At 33.9% G+C, this 16,135-nt stretch overlaps 1 protein-coding gene across 14 annotated transcripts in view; it reads right to left on the reverse strand.

The window, feature by feature from the left end:
- The window catches only part of Pcdh15 (protocadherin-related 15), a 453,622-nt gene that overhangs the window by 388,200 nt on the left and 49,287 nt on the right, over window positions 1-16,135 (reverse strand). For 9 of the 14 annotated variants that reach the window (XM_013017079.1, XM_013017081.1, XM_013017083.1 and 6 more), the window contains exon 2: window positions 7,933-7,998. The exons of 2 other annotated variants lie outside the window; for them this stretch is intronic. In XM_013017079.1, coding sequence (XP_012872533.1) covers window positions 7,933-7,998 — 66 coding nt within the window. Of the gene's footprint in view, window positions 1-7,932; window positions 7,999-8,528; window positions 8,544-16,135 lie in introns of all 14 variants that reach the window. 3 more of the 14 variants (XM_013017082.1, XM_013017078.1, XM_013017073.1) reach the window with 1 other exon arrangement.

Raw genomic sequence — 16,135 nt, forward strand, 5'->3', positions numbered from 1 at the left:
TATATATATATATATATATATATATATATATATATGATTTTTGAATTACAGCATTTCTTACCTGGAAAATAAGACTAAAAATGGAATTCTGAGTTATAATTTTTCCCATCCTATTTCTCAGGGTTTCTATTCAGGCTTCTCTGACACATATCTTAATACACTAGAGATCATATAGGATTGGAAATAAAGAGTTATCTTATCTCTGAATTCCATGACATTGGATATAATAAGTACATCTATAAATTTATCATCAATAAATAAATAATTCTGAAAAAAATACTTAAGATAGACTGATGTATTTGGGCTAAGGATATAGCTTATCAGTAAAGCATGGTCTTAATATTTGAGAGGTCTTAAATTCTATCTTTAACACTTCATTGAAGAAATAGGACCAGGAAATGATTACAGGCTCATGCTTGTAATCTCAGGTCCTTGAGGTCCAGAGAGTATGAAGATTGAGATTTGAAGCCTATCCAGCAGAAAGTTATTTAAAACAGATCCCAGCTAAAAAGTTGAGTATGGTGGTTTACAACAATAATCTCAGATACTTGGCAGTACAACTAGGTAGATCAAAGACCTTGGTCTGTAGCATTGATTTTAATGCCCCTTTTCAATGTAAGCTTTAATTTGAGAATAGACATACCATGAAAAAGAAGAATAAACTAATATTAGCATTTAACATACCACCCAATATTCCTGAAATATTAAATAGGATATATTTATAACACAGAAGTCCCAAAGAGAAACTGGACAGACTTCTAAATCAAGGCAGATGCAGAGGCATGACTCAAGTGGTATAGCACCTTGAATTCAAACTGCAAGGCAGATGGTACAGCAATTCAAATGTTCCCACTTTCCTATCAGTGGTTCACTGGTCAGCAACCAGAAAACTATTTAGATATGGTATACACTTCTCTGATGATGAATCATAAGTTCATAGAAGTATATAAAGTTAGCAGCCTAATATCAGGAAAATGTACTAGTTACAAATAGTTTCAAATGGTGGGTTTCACTCTTCTCGTAACAGTCATGAATTTTAGTTTTAACTGAAGAAAGACAAAAAGACCATATGCCTACTGAAGAAAAGAATAAAACCACCGACGCTATGTCGAAAAACGGAGCTTTACAATTTTGGCGCGGGGGTGAGGGGTGGGGGTGAGGGTTGAGGGTGGGGTTGGCAGGAGTCGGGTGAGGCCTTGGGGGGAGATGGGAAGGGATGGGAAGGGGAAATAAAGGAGGAGGCAACAATGCTTGATAAGAAATGTACTCATTACCTTGCTCGTGTAATTTTAACCCCTCTGTACAGTATTTTCACAATAAAAAAAACCCTCATGAATAAAAGGATATAATTGTTAGTTTAATGGGAATTTTGAAACAAGATAAAATTAATCAAGTGATGGCTTTCCTCCTGAGATTCATAGCAGCAGAAATAAATACTATTGGTTGCTTAGAATCTATTCCTTTTGATAGTTTATTTAGAATACATCAAGATCCAAAGTGTCAAAACAGTGATTTAAAAAATCCCCTTTGGGGCTGAGAAGGTGGCTCAGTGGTAGAGCGCTTGCCTTGCATGCCTGAGGCCCTGGGTTCGATTCCTCAGCAACACATAAGCCAAAAAAAAAAAAGCCGGAAGTGGCGCTGTGGCTCAAGTGGTAGAGCGCTAGCCTTGAGCTGAAGAGCTGAGGGACAGTGCGAAGGCCAAGAGTTCAGGCCCCATGACCGGACCCCCCAAAAAATCCCCTTTATTCGAATATTTGTTACTCATTACACAATCAAAAGTCTAATACAATTATTGATTGACCATCAGTAATATGAAAATAAAAAGAACATTGACTACAACTGTGTAGCTTATCAATCTCAAAATAATTTTAAACCATTTCAAAGATTTAAGGTCTTTCCTAGAGTGCCATTTAAATTAATTGTTTTTAACTAACTTAGAAACCTTAATCTGATTGTTGTCCATAAGAACAAAAAGGACAATTATATGTACTAATAAACATAGTAAGCATGAACTCTGTAGAGATTCTTGATGAACTGGTGCTTCTTTATTAACACAACACCTATCTTAACTATCCTAAAATATTAAGATAGAATCAAGTACATTAAGCAACATGGTCTTAAGACAGGTCTCTATAGAAAATGATCATTTAATTGAACTGAATAATTTGCTCCACTAGTATTGAATTTCCCTCTTTCCCATGGTGCTTTGAAGACAATATAGTATCACAAAAAAAGTTGCTGACTAATTACGATACCATGTAACTTGAATCCATTCAGTGCAAATGGATGGCTGAAAATGACCCTGTTCAAAATGACTTTTGGGATAATGGCAATCACTCTCCTTCATGTGATACCACCAGGTCAAGTCAGATGACTTAATGCATTTTCTGACTTGTTTATTATTGATTTTAGAGGAACAGATTCCCCCCAAAGGCTAAAATGTTAGGAGATTATAAACAAACATACACACATGGTTGTGTATTTGGATTTTGAACTGTATAAAAGTAGAATACTGACAAGAATTAGGAAGAATTCTGCTTTGTAAACTACAGGTTTCTAGATGAGCCCAACATCAACTGATTTGTTGACAAGTCAATAAAAAATCAAATCTGTTTGTGACTAATCTACATCTATTCAATCAATGTCTATTTTGCTCTACTTATTCAGACACATCTTCTCCAATAAATCTTATGTCACTTGTTAAAATTACCAACCATAATCATTCTTCAAACCTCTGAATTTGTTTCTGTAGTGTAAAATTTCAAGCTAAATATACCTCAAAGGATCATTCTTAATCTTGTACAGAGCTCTGTTCAAATGTGATCTCTTCAAAGAAACAGTCTATAGAAAACAAGGACTGCCTCCTTATCTGTCTATTACATTACACATCCCTTTTCCTACCTTGCCTTTGCCTTTGGCTGCTTATTTGGTATTTGTGTTCCTTTGGCTCCCGGATACATTCGAAGTTCTACAACAGAGCCTGAGATAGTAAGGTGTCAGGAGGTATCATTAACTAGAATGTGAAGAGAGTAATAAATAAATGATTGAGTAGTGAATAAAAAAATGAATGAGTGATGATGGAAATCGTGGTTCTGTGGTTGTCAGAGATTGTAGCAGGCTAGGGGAAAAAGCAAGTGATGTCTCTGCTCTTCTTTCACTTACATTCTACCAAAGTACCTGTACACACTGATTTTACAGATCAAGTCAGGATGTGTATATTTCATAAGAAAATAAGAATGAGAAAAATACCAAGAAAAATACCAAGAAAGGCAAAAGTAGAAAAAAAGATACTTTTCATGCTCAAGATAGAATAGACTTGTTTCTAAAGGTTCTCATCTTCAGGAGAGAGAATTTTTTGGCTTTCGGAAAATCTTTACAGAGTGGTTTAAAACAAAAGGAGAATGAAAATTTCATACTTATTATTTCAGCACCTGAGACAGAGAAATAAAAAAATCAACAGACAGCATAATGTTGAATGTGTGTGTTGGGGGGGCGGATAGCTAGGCTCCTGTGGCTCACCCCTGTAATTGTAGCTACTCAAGAGGCTGAGACAGGAACACCAAAGTCTGAAGACAGCTGGGCAGTAAAGAGAAACTCTCTTAAGACTGTCTCTAATTCACAAGCAAAATGCCAGGTGGTTGTAGTGGAAGATTTTAAGATATAAACAAGCTGTTGATAGCTACCAAAGACAAGGAGTTTCAATAGATTTAAAGGAAAGTGCCTTTAATCTAAAATGTAACTGTAAATCAACATTGTATTTAAGAAACCCATTTTGAAGTTTAGGGTAGTTTGATAGTACATATCCATCAGATTGAGGAACAGTTCCTCAATCTGTTTTATTATTACAACATACCTTAGTATCTATTATAAAAATTATCTATGTAGTATTTGTTCCAACTCTACCACTAAAATAAATGCAAGATACATTGCATACTGCAGACTTTTATTAAGTAGCTATCAGTGGATGAGTATTTTAACATTCCTTAATCCACAAAGTGTATTTACATTTAAAGGAATTACTTACATTTCCAGTTCAGAACATTTGGCACTTACGATTCTGTTTTGAAAATTACTGTAGGAGGCATTTTAAGTCCACAAAAAACATTTCAGATTATTTCTGAAATTACTATTTTCATCCAGTGATTGCTAAGAGCCATTACACTGTTGATTATTACTCTCTGTCCAAAGGTAAGTGTTGTGACCCATTTCAGGCATTCTGTGTTAACAAAGACAGCTCACAGTCCAATTGCCTGAGAAACAAAAATCAATAATTTCTCAGCCAAGATTTGCTCATGAGAAATAGAAGTTGTGTTAGAACTCCTTATGCTTAAAACAATTGTAAAATAAATACCCAGTGACAGAAAACTGTGAAATCTAATCTCAAAGCATGAGCATGAGGAAGAGCAGAGCCACACAACACACAGACAACCCCTAGGAGCTGCATTGCAAAAGTAGTTGGTGAGCTTTGATGCTTTCTCTAGATCCCAGTTTCTATCAAGGACACCCTAATTGACGAGAGCAATTATACAATATAAACATAAACATCATAGTGGATATAGAAAGAAAAAAAAAGAATTCCCTTCAGATCTTTCCCTTGTCACTAGATGACATGTCATCCAGTGATATGGTTTTCTCTATGAGCATGAATCTTTGCCTTTTACGACATATCATTTCAATTTACTTCTTTTGTCTTTATGATCTGTATTATCATCAAAACCCTGGTGGCCACCTCAATTACATCGATTGGTTTGGTTTTGTTGATAAAAGAAGTTAATATTTAAATTTAAATGGCTTCTCTTTAATAAGAGCAATTTCTTCTAGAGAAGAAAGCTTGGAGAATCTCTTTTTCTACAAGGTTTAAAATAAAAGGAGGTTTATTTATGTAACAATGTCTATTCTTGTCCACTCTGCTGTTATTCAATGGAATAGTAGATTGAAGCATTGCCTTAATGATCTGCAATTTAAATATTCTCTTCATGAAAAAAATCATTTACTATAATAGTAATTATTCATGTGTGACACAGTTTTTTTTATGTAGTTCAGATGTTTGTAGATCTCTATACCAGATTTTAAACCTGTAACCCTTTCAAGAAAAAAAATTACTATTGCAATCCCACAAGGTATCACTTTTTGAAAGATTTAGAAAAGACTTTCCATTAATGTAACTCTGAATCATGTGAGAAAACTATGTATGAAACATCAAAATTGAGCATTTTAATTGATTTATTTAATATCAGAGATTATTTAGCAATAGATGTCACTAAAGTGATTCAATGATATAAACCCGACTGTGGACTCACTACTCTGCTTTAATATGGAATTTTCTGTCTATCTTTTAGGAAGGCCCAAATGCCTTCAAAATTTGTGCTCAACTTACTAGCAAAATAGATCACACACACACACACACACACACACACATATTTTCACTAGCAATTAAACCAGGGAAGGAGAAATGAGAATTTGAGAACAGGGCTAGAAATATCTGTCTTATTGTCACATTCTTAGATTGCTTTACAAAAAGAATAAGAAAATCATTTTCATGAAGTATTTTGTTTAGGCTTTGAAGACAAGAATACTTACTGCATTTTAATATCTGCAGAAGTTCATTTGATCACTACATTTTAGAAATTTTATAGGAAAAGGAAGAGGTAAAACATTCGTCTGTACGTCTTTATTTATACTCCTTGTAATGACAATAAGATACTGGCAGCTTCTTGAGTAGTTGGCAGTTTCTACAAAATATGCCAAGCAAGGAGCATAACATTACGTTCTGTCATGTCACATTTTTCTAAAACAAAAACATTGAGCTTTTCCCACATGCTCCTCTACAGCAAAGTTACAGAAACATCCCTGCAGAGTTCCCACACTTGACTGATAAGATCTTATCTGAAGTATCTGCCTCACCCTTCTAGGCTCAAGCTTTTCATGGGTCTAAAGATAGAACTGGAAAGATCCAGTCCTGCTTTATTTCGCAGGGTCAAGCAAAGTACCAGGTGTGTGCTCACGTGTTTACGTGTTTGTCTGCAGGCAGGTCATTCTGCCCTTGACGCCCTGACAATACCGCCTCCCCCACATCTCCCGCTCCCCACAGCTTTCCACTGTGGTCCTGGCCAAAGACATCTCTCTTGATCCCAAGGAGACCATAACCCAGTTTTTATTATCTGCTTCCTTGTTAAGCCCTATATAAGCCCACCCCAAAATCCAATCCCTTGCACAACCTCCAAACCCGCAGGAAGGTCTGCGCTCCTCGCTGTTCCTCAATAAACAGTCTAATGTTGAGGAACGAGTCCGGCCTATTCCTTTACCTTTCTCCTCCATGTCCCCAACAATATCAGCCACACCAAGGGGGACGAAATATTGTCCTTACTGTGGGCTTAACTGTATGGCTGCCAATATAAGGTCTCTAAAGATTTATATATTAAATAAAGTTATTTAAATATAAATTGAAATGTATTTCAGCTCAGTTTTTAATTTCAAGGAATTGATTAAAACTGAGAAGAGAAAATGCATGCTCGTTGGTTTTTGGTTTCTGATGATAATTCAACATTTTCTTAGAGAAGACTAAAAAAATAGAATTGTTTTGATTAAAAAGGCTTTAACCATAAGCAAAACATAGATCTATATGAGAATCTTCTCCTATTACAGTGTTGAAATGTATATATTATATATACTTACATATATATATATATATATATATATATACAGGTCCATTTAGGATTGTGTCCAACCTATTTAAATGTCAGAAATTTATATATAATTATATTTTTGAATATATACATATGTTCATATATAATTATATATATTATATATATATTTGTATATAATGGGATTGAGTTTGTTTTTGAAGTTGAAAATTTTTTTTTAGTTTTCTTTTTTTTTATTGTGAAAATACCATACAGAGGGGTTACAATTACATGAGCAAGGTACTCAAATTTTATGATATTTAATATTAAAGTATTTTAGCATATCCACTTAAACTTGTATAAATGGAAGCTATCTGTTTATGGAATTTGGGGGTTGACTACAAAGAACATTTCAAAAAGAAAAGTTCATGCCAATTCTTAAATGACTAAAGGAGGTATCTATCATGTGACAAAATAAATCTATGATGACATGAACTGAAGCAGTCAATAAGGTTTTCAGTATATGTAGGAAAAAGGCTATTTTCTAAAAAACATTTGACAAAACTCCTATTCTAATATATATATATATAAAACACATAATAAATATATATGCACATAGATATGAAAGAATGCAGTTTAAAAAGAGAAGTAGGAAATCAAACCAATTCAATGGACGATCCATCACAGAGCTCAGTGACAAAATTAATCACAGACCACATTCACACAAAGAATAGTTTGAAGTAGAAACAGAGATGAAAGCGAGAATAATTTTCCTACTAGAAAATTAAAGAATTTTATTTAGACATTAATGTTTAGCATTGTAAAGATCTCAAGTCTCAGTATTGTTTATTCCTTCTTTTCAGAATATTCATGTTTCCTGTTAGCCATTCTCATTCACTAAGTCTTCTCAGTTTTGAGTCTTAATCTTTACCTGATTCAAGATTATTTAAATAAGTAATGTTAGACTTACCTTCTGGTACACTTCTTTGGAGAAGCAGAATATTTCACACATCTGTAAACTTATGCTATTAACAAAGAAATATCCCAGAATATATTGGGATGCTTGTTTGGTCTGAATCACAATCAAGTAATTCCTCCTAAATCAAACATTATTTCATAGAGTTTCCTAATGCTACCAAAATCAAGCCTTCTCAATAAAACAGAAAAATCAGAATGGAACTGGTTATAAATTGGGGTTGAAGCTGGGGTTGAAGCTCTCTTTTTAGCATTCCTATGGCAAACAAAGTCTGAAATATATATTTTAAAAAGTCTGTGATAAGACATGGGTAGAAAAGCAAAACTTACTCACCATTCCTACTCTCTTCATCAATAGCAACGATGGTAGCTGGTGGTCCTCCCCTGGCTAGTTTGCAATCTAGAAGGCAGAAAGAATCACAGTAAGAACTGACAACCGCAGGAACACTCACCCTGAGGTTAAATAGACTGCGATGGACATTTTGATGTTTATCAAAAAAAATTGAACAATCACACTAATATATATCGTTATTTTAATACTCTATTACTTTAAACATATTTTCTATAAACTCTACAATATTGCCATAGCAAAATACAATATCTTTATGAAGTAAAAAAAATAAAAAAAAAGGACAAACAAACTCAAATTGTTCTGAAGGAACACCAGCAGAGAACACTGGAGAGAAGTCCTTCAGGACACAGATAATGGGATGGTAATTTAACCCAAAGAAGTAACATAAAGGAATGATTAACAAAGATAAATTGTAATTAAAGCCTCATGATAGAAACAACATAATTGGGCTTTAATTGTGATAAAGGGTCTAGTTAAAGCGAGTGAAGAGAATTTTAATAATGCTCTGAAAAGAATAAAACAAAAACAGACAAGCAATGCTCATGAGGTTGCTTGGGAGTTTTGTTTTGTCATCTTACCCTCATATTGCCAGTCTGGAGTCAAAAGTATAGAGGCATCAATGGAAGCAGATCAGAAAAATGGAAGAAAGAAAGGAAGAAAGAATATAGGCATATATTTAGCAAGGGGTATAAAGATTTATTAAAAGCATTATATACAAATAAACATTGCCTGATGATTTTCAGAGAAACAATATATAAATTCTTTCAATCAGATTGTGTAATTCTTGTATGTTAGCAAAATAACTTTATAATGTACATGATAAGCATTTCAGAAACTATTTTAAATCAGTAGGAAATTATATAAAAGGCCTTTCCTACAAAAATATGAATATAAATTATGTATAAAGAGACTATTATATTTATGTTCATAAGATCAGAAGAAATAGCGCCTGTCAATCAGAAGTGACAGGCTTTTTCAAATATTAATATCACTTTAATAGACAAAAAATAGTTATCAAAAGGTACAATGATAATGATGGCTAAAAGATCATTTGATTAAAATGTACTGGCTTTGCCTGAAAACTATTGAAATATAGATTTCTGAGACATAAAGCACTCTCTGAGTGCTTTATTTCTTAATTTCACAAAGTAAAATTAATAGGCCTAGGTCATGAGTATATAGAGAGAAATATCATACATACTGTATGATATATATGTATCTATATTTGACTATATATATCATAAATACACATATATGTACCAATACATTGAAATACTCACCTGAAACTCTCTTATGTAACTATTTAAAGATAACAATAAAAATATCTTCAGTCCTATCGCACCACTTACTTTTCTTGGAATGTAATTTGCAGTTTTAAGAAAGATTTCTTTCCTAGATTCATTATTGCAGGCAAATTGCTCTATTTTTAGTTTTAGATATTTCACCTATTCTATTCTATGTAACCTGTTAAAATTGATCGTTTCCCCTGTCATCTTAAAATATATATTATTGTTTATTCTTCACTTGCTTATTCAAAAGTAACTTTTCTGCATTTAATCTAATCAGTATACTAGCATGTAGACTACTTTTACATGAGAATACAAAGATGAAACTTTTTCCTTCAAGGATCTTAGTAAAAGAATAGAACACAGGAAAACAAAGATACACACAGCCATGCTACATGTATAGTACAACCCTATATATGTTGTCAATTACTGAATAAATTTAATAATAACACAGATGACTAATAGAAGACAAAGACAATGTATGTGAAGAGTATAAATACGTGTCAAGAAGGTAGTAACTTATGAAAAAGAGCAAAAAAGAATCATGGTCAGTTCTTAAACTCATTACTCACTCATACTTTTGTTGTATTGCATAGAACTCTTAGTTTCCAAGACTGTTCTATTCATATTACACATATATTTTACCATAATTAAGACCATATCATCATTTGGTGTAGTAGGCAAAATGAACATTGGAATGAATATTATTAGACTAGATAATAAACTGGTGGCTTTGGGCACAGGCAGGACAAAAGTGAAACAAGTAAAGTAGGATGTCAAATATAAATATTGTAGACATTTTTCTTAGCCTCATTGCTAGGAGACTGTGGCTGAGCAAATCTTGTAAACATTTTTTCCAGTTATTTACTAATAATTTTTAGAATAAACTTTATAGAACTAAACCAAACAATGTTCTTATGAAAGAGCAGCCCTAGCCTTGCCTAACCCCCTACTATTCCCATTGTACTTGTTTATTTTTTCTCTAATCATATCAAACTAAATTTATATTTGCTAGAACATCTACTTGAAGTCCATTTTCCCTTCTTCTTCTAGATGATTCTTCTCCTCCTTCAAAAACTCTGCCAAGTAGTCACTTCTGGTAGGAACCTTTCGTGTTGTCATTCTAGATTGAAAACCTCTTTCTGTGTTCCTACAGATATACTGTATTCCTTTGGATTAATAAATCCCATTGGCAAAATAAGAAAAACTGCTCCTAACAGAATAATTTTTGAATTTTGTTGTATGTAGCTACAAATGTCCATCAAATATATTCCTTGAGAACAGCCCAGAAATTTCTGTAGCTCCTTTAGGAGCAGAAAGAGTTAAAGCTTCAGTCATACACACAGACCTTACCCTTAGCTGACTACATCCTTACTCTTCTAGTAGGCTCCAAATTCCCCAATAAAGTATTTCCATGTATAATGGAAGAAATATTTTTTTCATGTTTTAGACTCAAAATACTAATGAAGAGAAGTTAGCAAGACATATAAAAATAATCTATTAATAACATTACTCAAAACAGCCAAAGTGTTTGTTTTGAAATAATGAATTCATGAAAGTATAATTAATTAGTTTTGAAATGTGCAAAAGTATTTTAATAATAAGCATATTTAAAATTGTCTTGCAAAGAAAGTAATTTGGGATGGAGTAGCAAAAGATATATTATGTATGTAAAATACCTTAATTGAGATCAAAGCAAAGACTACAAAGCAATTTGAAGGATTGTGATCCTCTTCTCTATTGATTATGAATAATCTGTCTGCTCTAGGAAAGAGGTTAGCTGCTGACACCCATACATTGGATATGGGTTAATATAATCTATTTAATTTCACCCTTGACTGTTCTGGTTATTTCACAAATTCCTTATTTTGCGTGCCTAAAATCTCTAGCCTCTTAGGATCCTACCTGTTTCCAATATCCAATTTGTTGCCAGGTGCAGAATATGAATACCGCCATTTGAATGAACAAAGTGGCTTATGTCTGCAGATTTGTCATCAAGCTAACAGCAAGACATATATTCTTTAATAATCTCGTTAAGTGGGTAAGATTTAAACCTCAGAAAGAAATAATAGAACTATCTCTAATGAGTGTTTTCAAAGACACTAAACCCGGGATGTTCTGCTCTTTCTGAAGATCAACTAGAAAACAAATGCAGGCTTTTGCTGTGGGAAAATGCACTCACTCATTGTTGGCCAAGCATAAGAAACAATCAAAAATTGCAATCCTATTCTCAAATGTTAAAATGGAACATGTTTGTGCCATCTTTGCCCCTACTTATTTCCAGTATTTCCTATATTGATTACTTCAGTAAGGTTTCAACTTAACTCCTGAAGTAAAATTCAGGTATTAGTCACTGTTTTCCATTTCCAGTGACACCATATCAATTCTTCCTCTTTCCTCATCAAGCAGTGTTTTCTACTTTTTTCTACAAGTAATTTTGCCTCAAGTTTTGAATTTAATGTCTCATTTTAGGCAGTTGTCTTTTTTGTATATATCTTTTATTGTAAAGATACTGTACAGAGGGGTTACAGTTACATGAGTAATGAGTACATTTCCTATCCATCATTGTTACCTCCTCCTTAGTTTTTCCCCTACCATCCCTTCCCTTCTCACCTTCCCAACTCCTCCCCCCCCCCAAGCTGTAAAGTTTGTTTTCCTTTGCAGAGAAGTTTGTCTTTAAGTCTTTAGCCCACTTAATTATCTGGCAGTTGTTTTTTTTTGAGATTTGTTGATGGGGTATGGCCAATAGACACAAGCAGAAATGCTCAACTTCTCTATCCATAAAAGAAATGCAAATTAAAACCACATTGAGATACCACCTCACCCCAGTTACAATGGCTATAATCAAGAACTCTAATAACAACAGATGCTGGAGGGGATGTGGACAGAAGGGACCCCCTACTGCATTGTTGGTGGGAGTGTAAACTTGTTCAACCACTTTGGAAAGCAGTATGGAGGTTCCTCAAAAGACTCCACATAGAGCTCCCCTATGACCCAGCAATCCCACTTTTGGGCATTTACCCAAATGATCACAAACAAGACCACACTAAAGCTACCAACACAACTATGTTTATAGCAGCATTATTTACCATAGCTAAGATATGGAACCAACCCAGATGCCCCTCAGTAGATGAATGGATCAAGAAAATGTGGTACATATGCACAATGGAATTCTATGTCTCCATCAGAAAGAATGGCATTGCCCCATTTGTTAGGAAATGGAAAGATTTGGAAAAAATTATATTAAGTAAAGTAAGCCAGGCCCAAAGAAACATAGGTCCCATGTTTTCTCTTATTTGCAATAACTAGTATATGTCTGACACAAGCAGAAATGGTCAGATAAGTTGATGTTAAGCGAAATGAACCCCAAGTTAAGGACTCAAATGTTTTTTTTTTGCTATTGTGTCTAACATATTTATAAGATATTTCTTTGTTGCTTTGTATGTCCCTCCACCACAGTATAACCCTTGTTTTCACTGTATTTGATGTTGGTATAATTTGTAGAGGGGAAGGGACAAAAACAAATTGTTTAAATAGGGATACAGGTGGACCCATTGCACCAATGAGATGTACAAGATCTTATGTCGATGTATTTGATGTTGGTATAATTTGTGGAGGAGAAGGGAAAAACAAATTCTTTAAATAGGAATACAGGTGGACCCATTGCAACAATCAGATATACAACACATTATGTCAGAAAACGAATTTTACAACTTTGACGCATGGGTTGGTTTGGGGGTGGGGAGTTGGGAAGGGATGGTAAGGGGAAACAAAGGAGGGGGCAACAATGCTTGATAAGAAATGTAATCATTACCTTGCTCATGTAATTTTAACCCCTCTGTACGTATTTTCACAATAAGAAATCATGAAATTTAAAGTAAAAAAAAGAGCTTATGTGGAAAATGAACTTATATATCTTTGACATGGCGGTGGGGGGGGTGGGGGGAAGGGAGGATGGGAAGGGATGGGAAGGGGAAACAAAGGAGGAGGCAACAATGCTTGATAAGAAATGTACTCATTATCTTGCCCATGTAATTGTAACTCCTCTATACAGTATTTTCACAATAAAAAAAAGTTTGTTTTCAACATGGTGTCTTGCACATCTCATTGTTACAGTGGGTCAACCTGTATCCTTATTTCAGTATTTATGTCCCTTCCCCTCCCAAAATTAGAAAAATGTATATACAAGATGTCTTTTGACAAATAAAACCTTTAGTTCTTTTGTTACTATAGAGCTGATATACAGAGGTATATCAGGTAATGCATACATTCCCATTTGTATAGTCTCTTCTGTTCCCGCATTCTCTCCAGTCCCTCCCTCCTATCTGTACTCATGAATTATATAGTTCACTTGAGTCAGTATCCAGTGAGCTCCTCTGCTGTGATTTTTCACCCTTTCCCCTCAAGTTCTCTGTCCTCCCTTCCCACCCTACCAAAGATATTCATGAGAATACATTATATAATATGAATTTAATACAACACCAATATTTTATCTGACAAGAACCTCCCCAATACTGCCCTCTCTTTCTTCTCCAATCTTATCTTCCATACTTCTATTTGCTTCCAAAATTCCAGACAGGTTTCCTTTTCGATAAATATGTTGTAATAACTTGAGCTACTCCAAGACCAATTGATGTGGCATCATTTCTCACGTGGAATTTTTATGACAAATTAATTTCTCATTTAAATTTGCTTTACAGTTTCACTTAGACCTCACATTCTCAGAGAAACTACTTCTATTCTCCACAGAGTGTAAAATTCCCTGGTATTCACTGTCAAAGTTCTGTTTCCTGACAAACATATTTGGTGAGTCATTCCCATTTCTTTTCATTGATCTTGGGAAAGATAGTATAGAATGCTTAGGTTTTCTGCATATATACGCATGCAAATATATTCAGACTATATATAGCCTATATATGTGCGTCTCTCTCTCTCTAATATATATAGTCACCTCTCTTTCCCTCTCCTCTCTGTTTCTATCTCTGTCTCTCTCTCCCTCTCTCTCTGCCTCTCTCTCTCTCTCTCATCAATATGGGCAGAAATCTAATTCAACTTCATCACTGTGAAATAAGATACACATTCTGAGAGTGAATTTACTAGGATAAAATAAAAGCCTTAATCATGATATTTAGATAAAAACAAGATATATGTTCATAGTCATCTACTGATCCTACTCGTATTCCTGAAAAAAAAAGATAGATAGATAGACAGACAGATAGACAGATGTCTAAGCCATGAAACAGAAAATCAACAAATAGATATTTTCTGAAACTTCTACACTTAGCAATCTTTAACGACTATGACTTCACAAAATCACTCATTATCTAGTTTTCCTCATTTAAAAATTTGCCTTTTACATATACATATGCACAGTTATATACATTGAGTCAATTACTTAGTGAAAAGAAATTTATTTTTTCAAAGAATATCTATGCTCTCACTATTTCATGCTATACAAACTTTATTTTCAACATGTGTCAGAAACAGTTTCATAGGGACTGCCCTCATTCTTCAAGTCGATCAGGCGAATATTTAGTCTTAAGAAAAATACACAGAAGAACAGGATCTTAAAAGATGAACTCCTTGTTTTACATTTGCACTGCCTCATTCAAAAATAAAGGACTTTGATGTTTATGTTTAAAAGATCAATCTGACAGTAAGTCTTTCATCTGAAGTTTTAGGCCATTCTTAAAGCAAATTAACAAAATAAGCATTTTTAAGTAAAAAATAAAACATGTTGTTTTGTGATTTCTTTTTTCTCATTTGCATTTACAGGTAATTTCTGAATTTGACATCATCAATAGAATTAATTTGGTTAGAAAATTTTCCCTGGAACACAGAATCTCAACTGCTAGAGATGGTAGAAGACATCTGTCCAGCAATCAGGAGGCCCAGAATTCAAACTTCCCATTCCACCATAAAAAGAAAAAGACTTTTTAGCAAACTATGTCCTAATACATTCACATGTCATTCATGATTAGTGATCTACATCACTGTTTTGATCAGGGTAGTTTGTTCTCAAGGCCATGGCTGTTTCAGTAAGTACTTTAAAAATGATTATTGGGTTGGGAAGTTGTCTCGGTGGTAGAGTGCTTCCTCGCATGTATGAGGCCCTGGGTTCAATTCCTCAGCACCACATAAGCAGAAAAAAAGCTGGAGGTAGTTCTGTAACTCAAGTGGTAGGACCCTAGCCTTAAGCTGAAGAGCTGAGGGACAGCTCCCGGGCTCAGAGTTCAGCCCCCAGTACTGACAAAAAAAATTCTTATTTACTTTTTTATGGTCAGAGCATCAACAATGAACTACTTGAAAAAGTAGAAAAAAGAAAGGAAAGTCAGAAATTGCAGTAAGAATCCAGAATAAGTACTCATTATCTTGCCCATGTTATTGCCATGTAATTGTAACCCCTCTGTAAGGTATTCTCACACACACACAAAAAGACGAAAGAGAACAATAACAACAACAAAAGAAATACATTACTTCATAAGATCATGTAAATTGATTTAAGGTTTCCTTTCACTGGGACTACAATATTTTTTCATTTGATCATTTTGTATATAAGCATGATATCAAAATATTAATCTTCCTACTGAAATGTAATGTTATTCTATGTAATTGACAGTGATTCAACAAAACTTATTTGATCACAAAACAAACTTCATGCTGTTAGCTGTACTTGAGGCATCTGAAATAGACCTCCCTATCTTAGGAGCCATTGTGGGAGTGTGTCATGTTGAATAGTATATACTTTTATTTCCTTAGTGACCAACCTTTCTTATCTGATGTCAGTATTAGATATCACAACAACCATTTGCCATTCAAATTTAAAAGAAAGCTATACATAGGGAAAATAGGTTGGGATCTACTCCCAAAGGATTCCTTGTATAAACTGAGTAGACTTT

The sequence above is a fragment of the Dipodomys ordii genome, unplaced genomic scaffold, assembly GCF_000151885.1.
Source record: "Dipodomys ordii isolate 6190 unplaced genomic scaffold, Dord_2.0 Scaffold34, whole genome shotgun sequence".
Lineage (NCBI taxonomy): Eukaryota > Metazoa > Chordata > Mammalia > Rodentia > Heteromyidae > Dipodomys > Dipodomys ordii.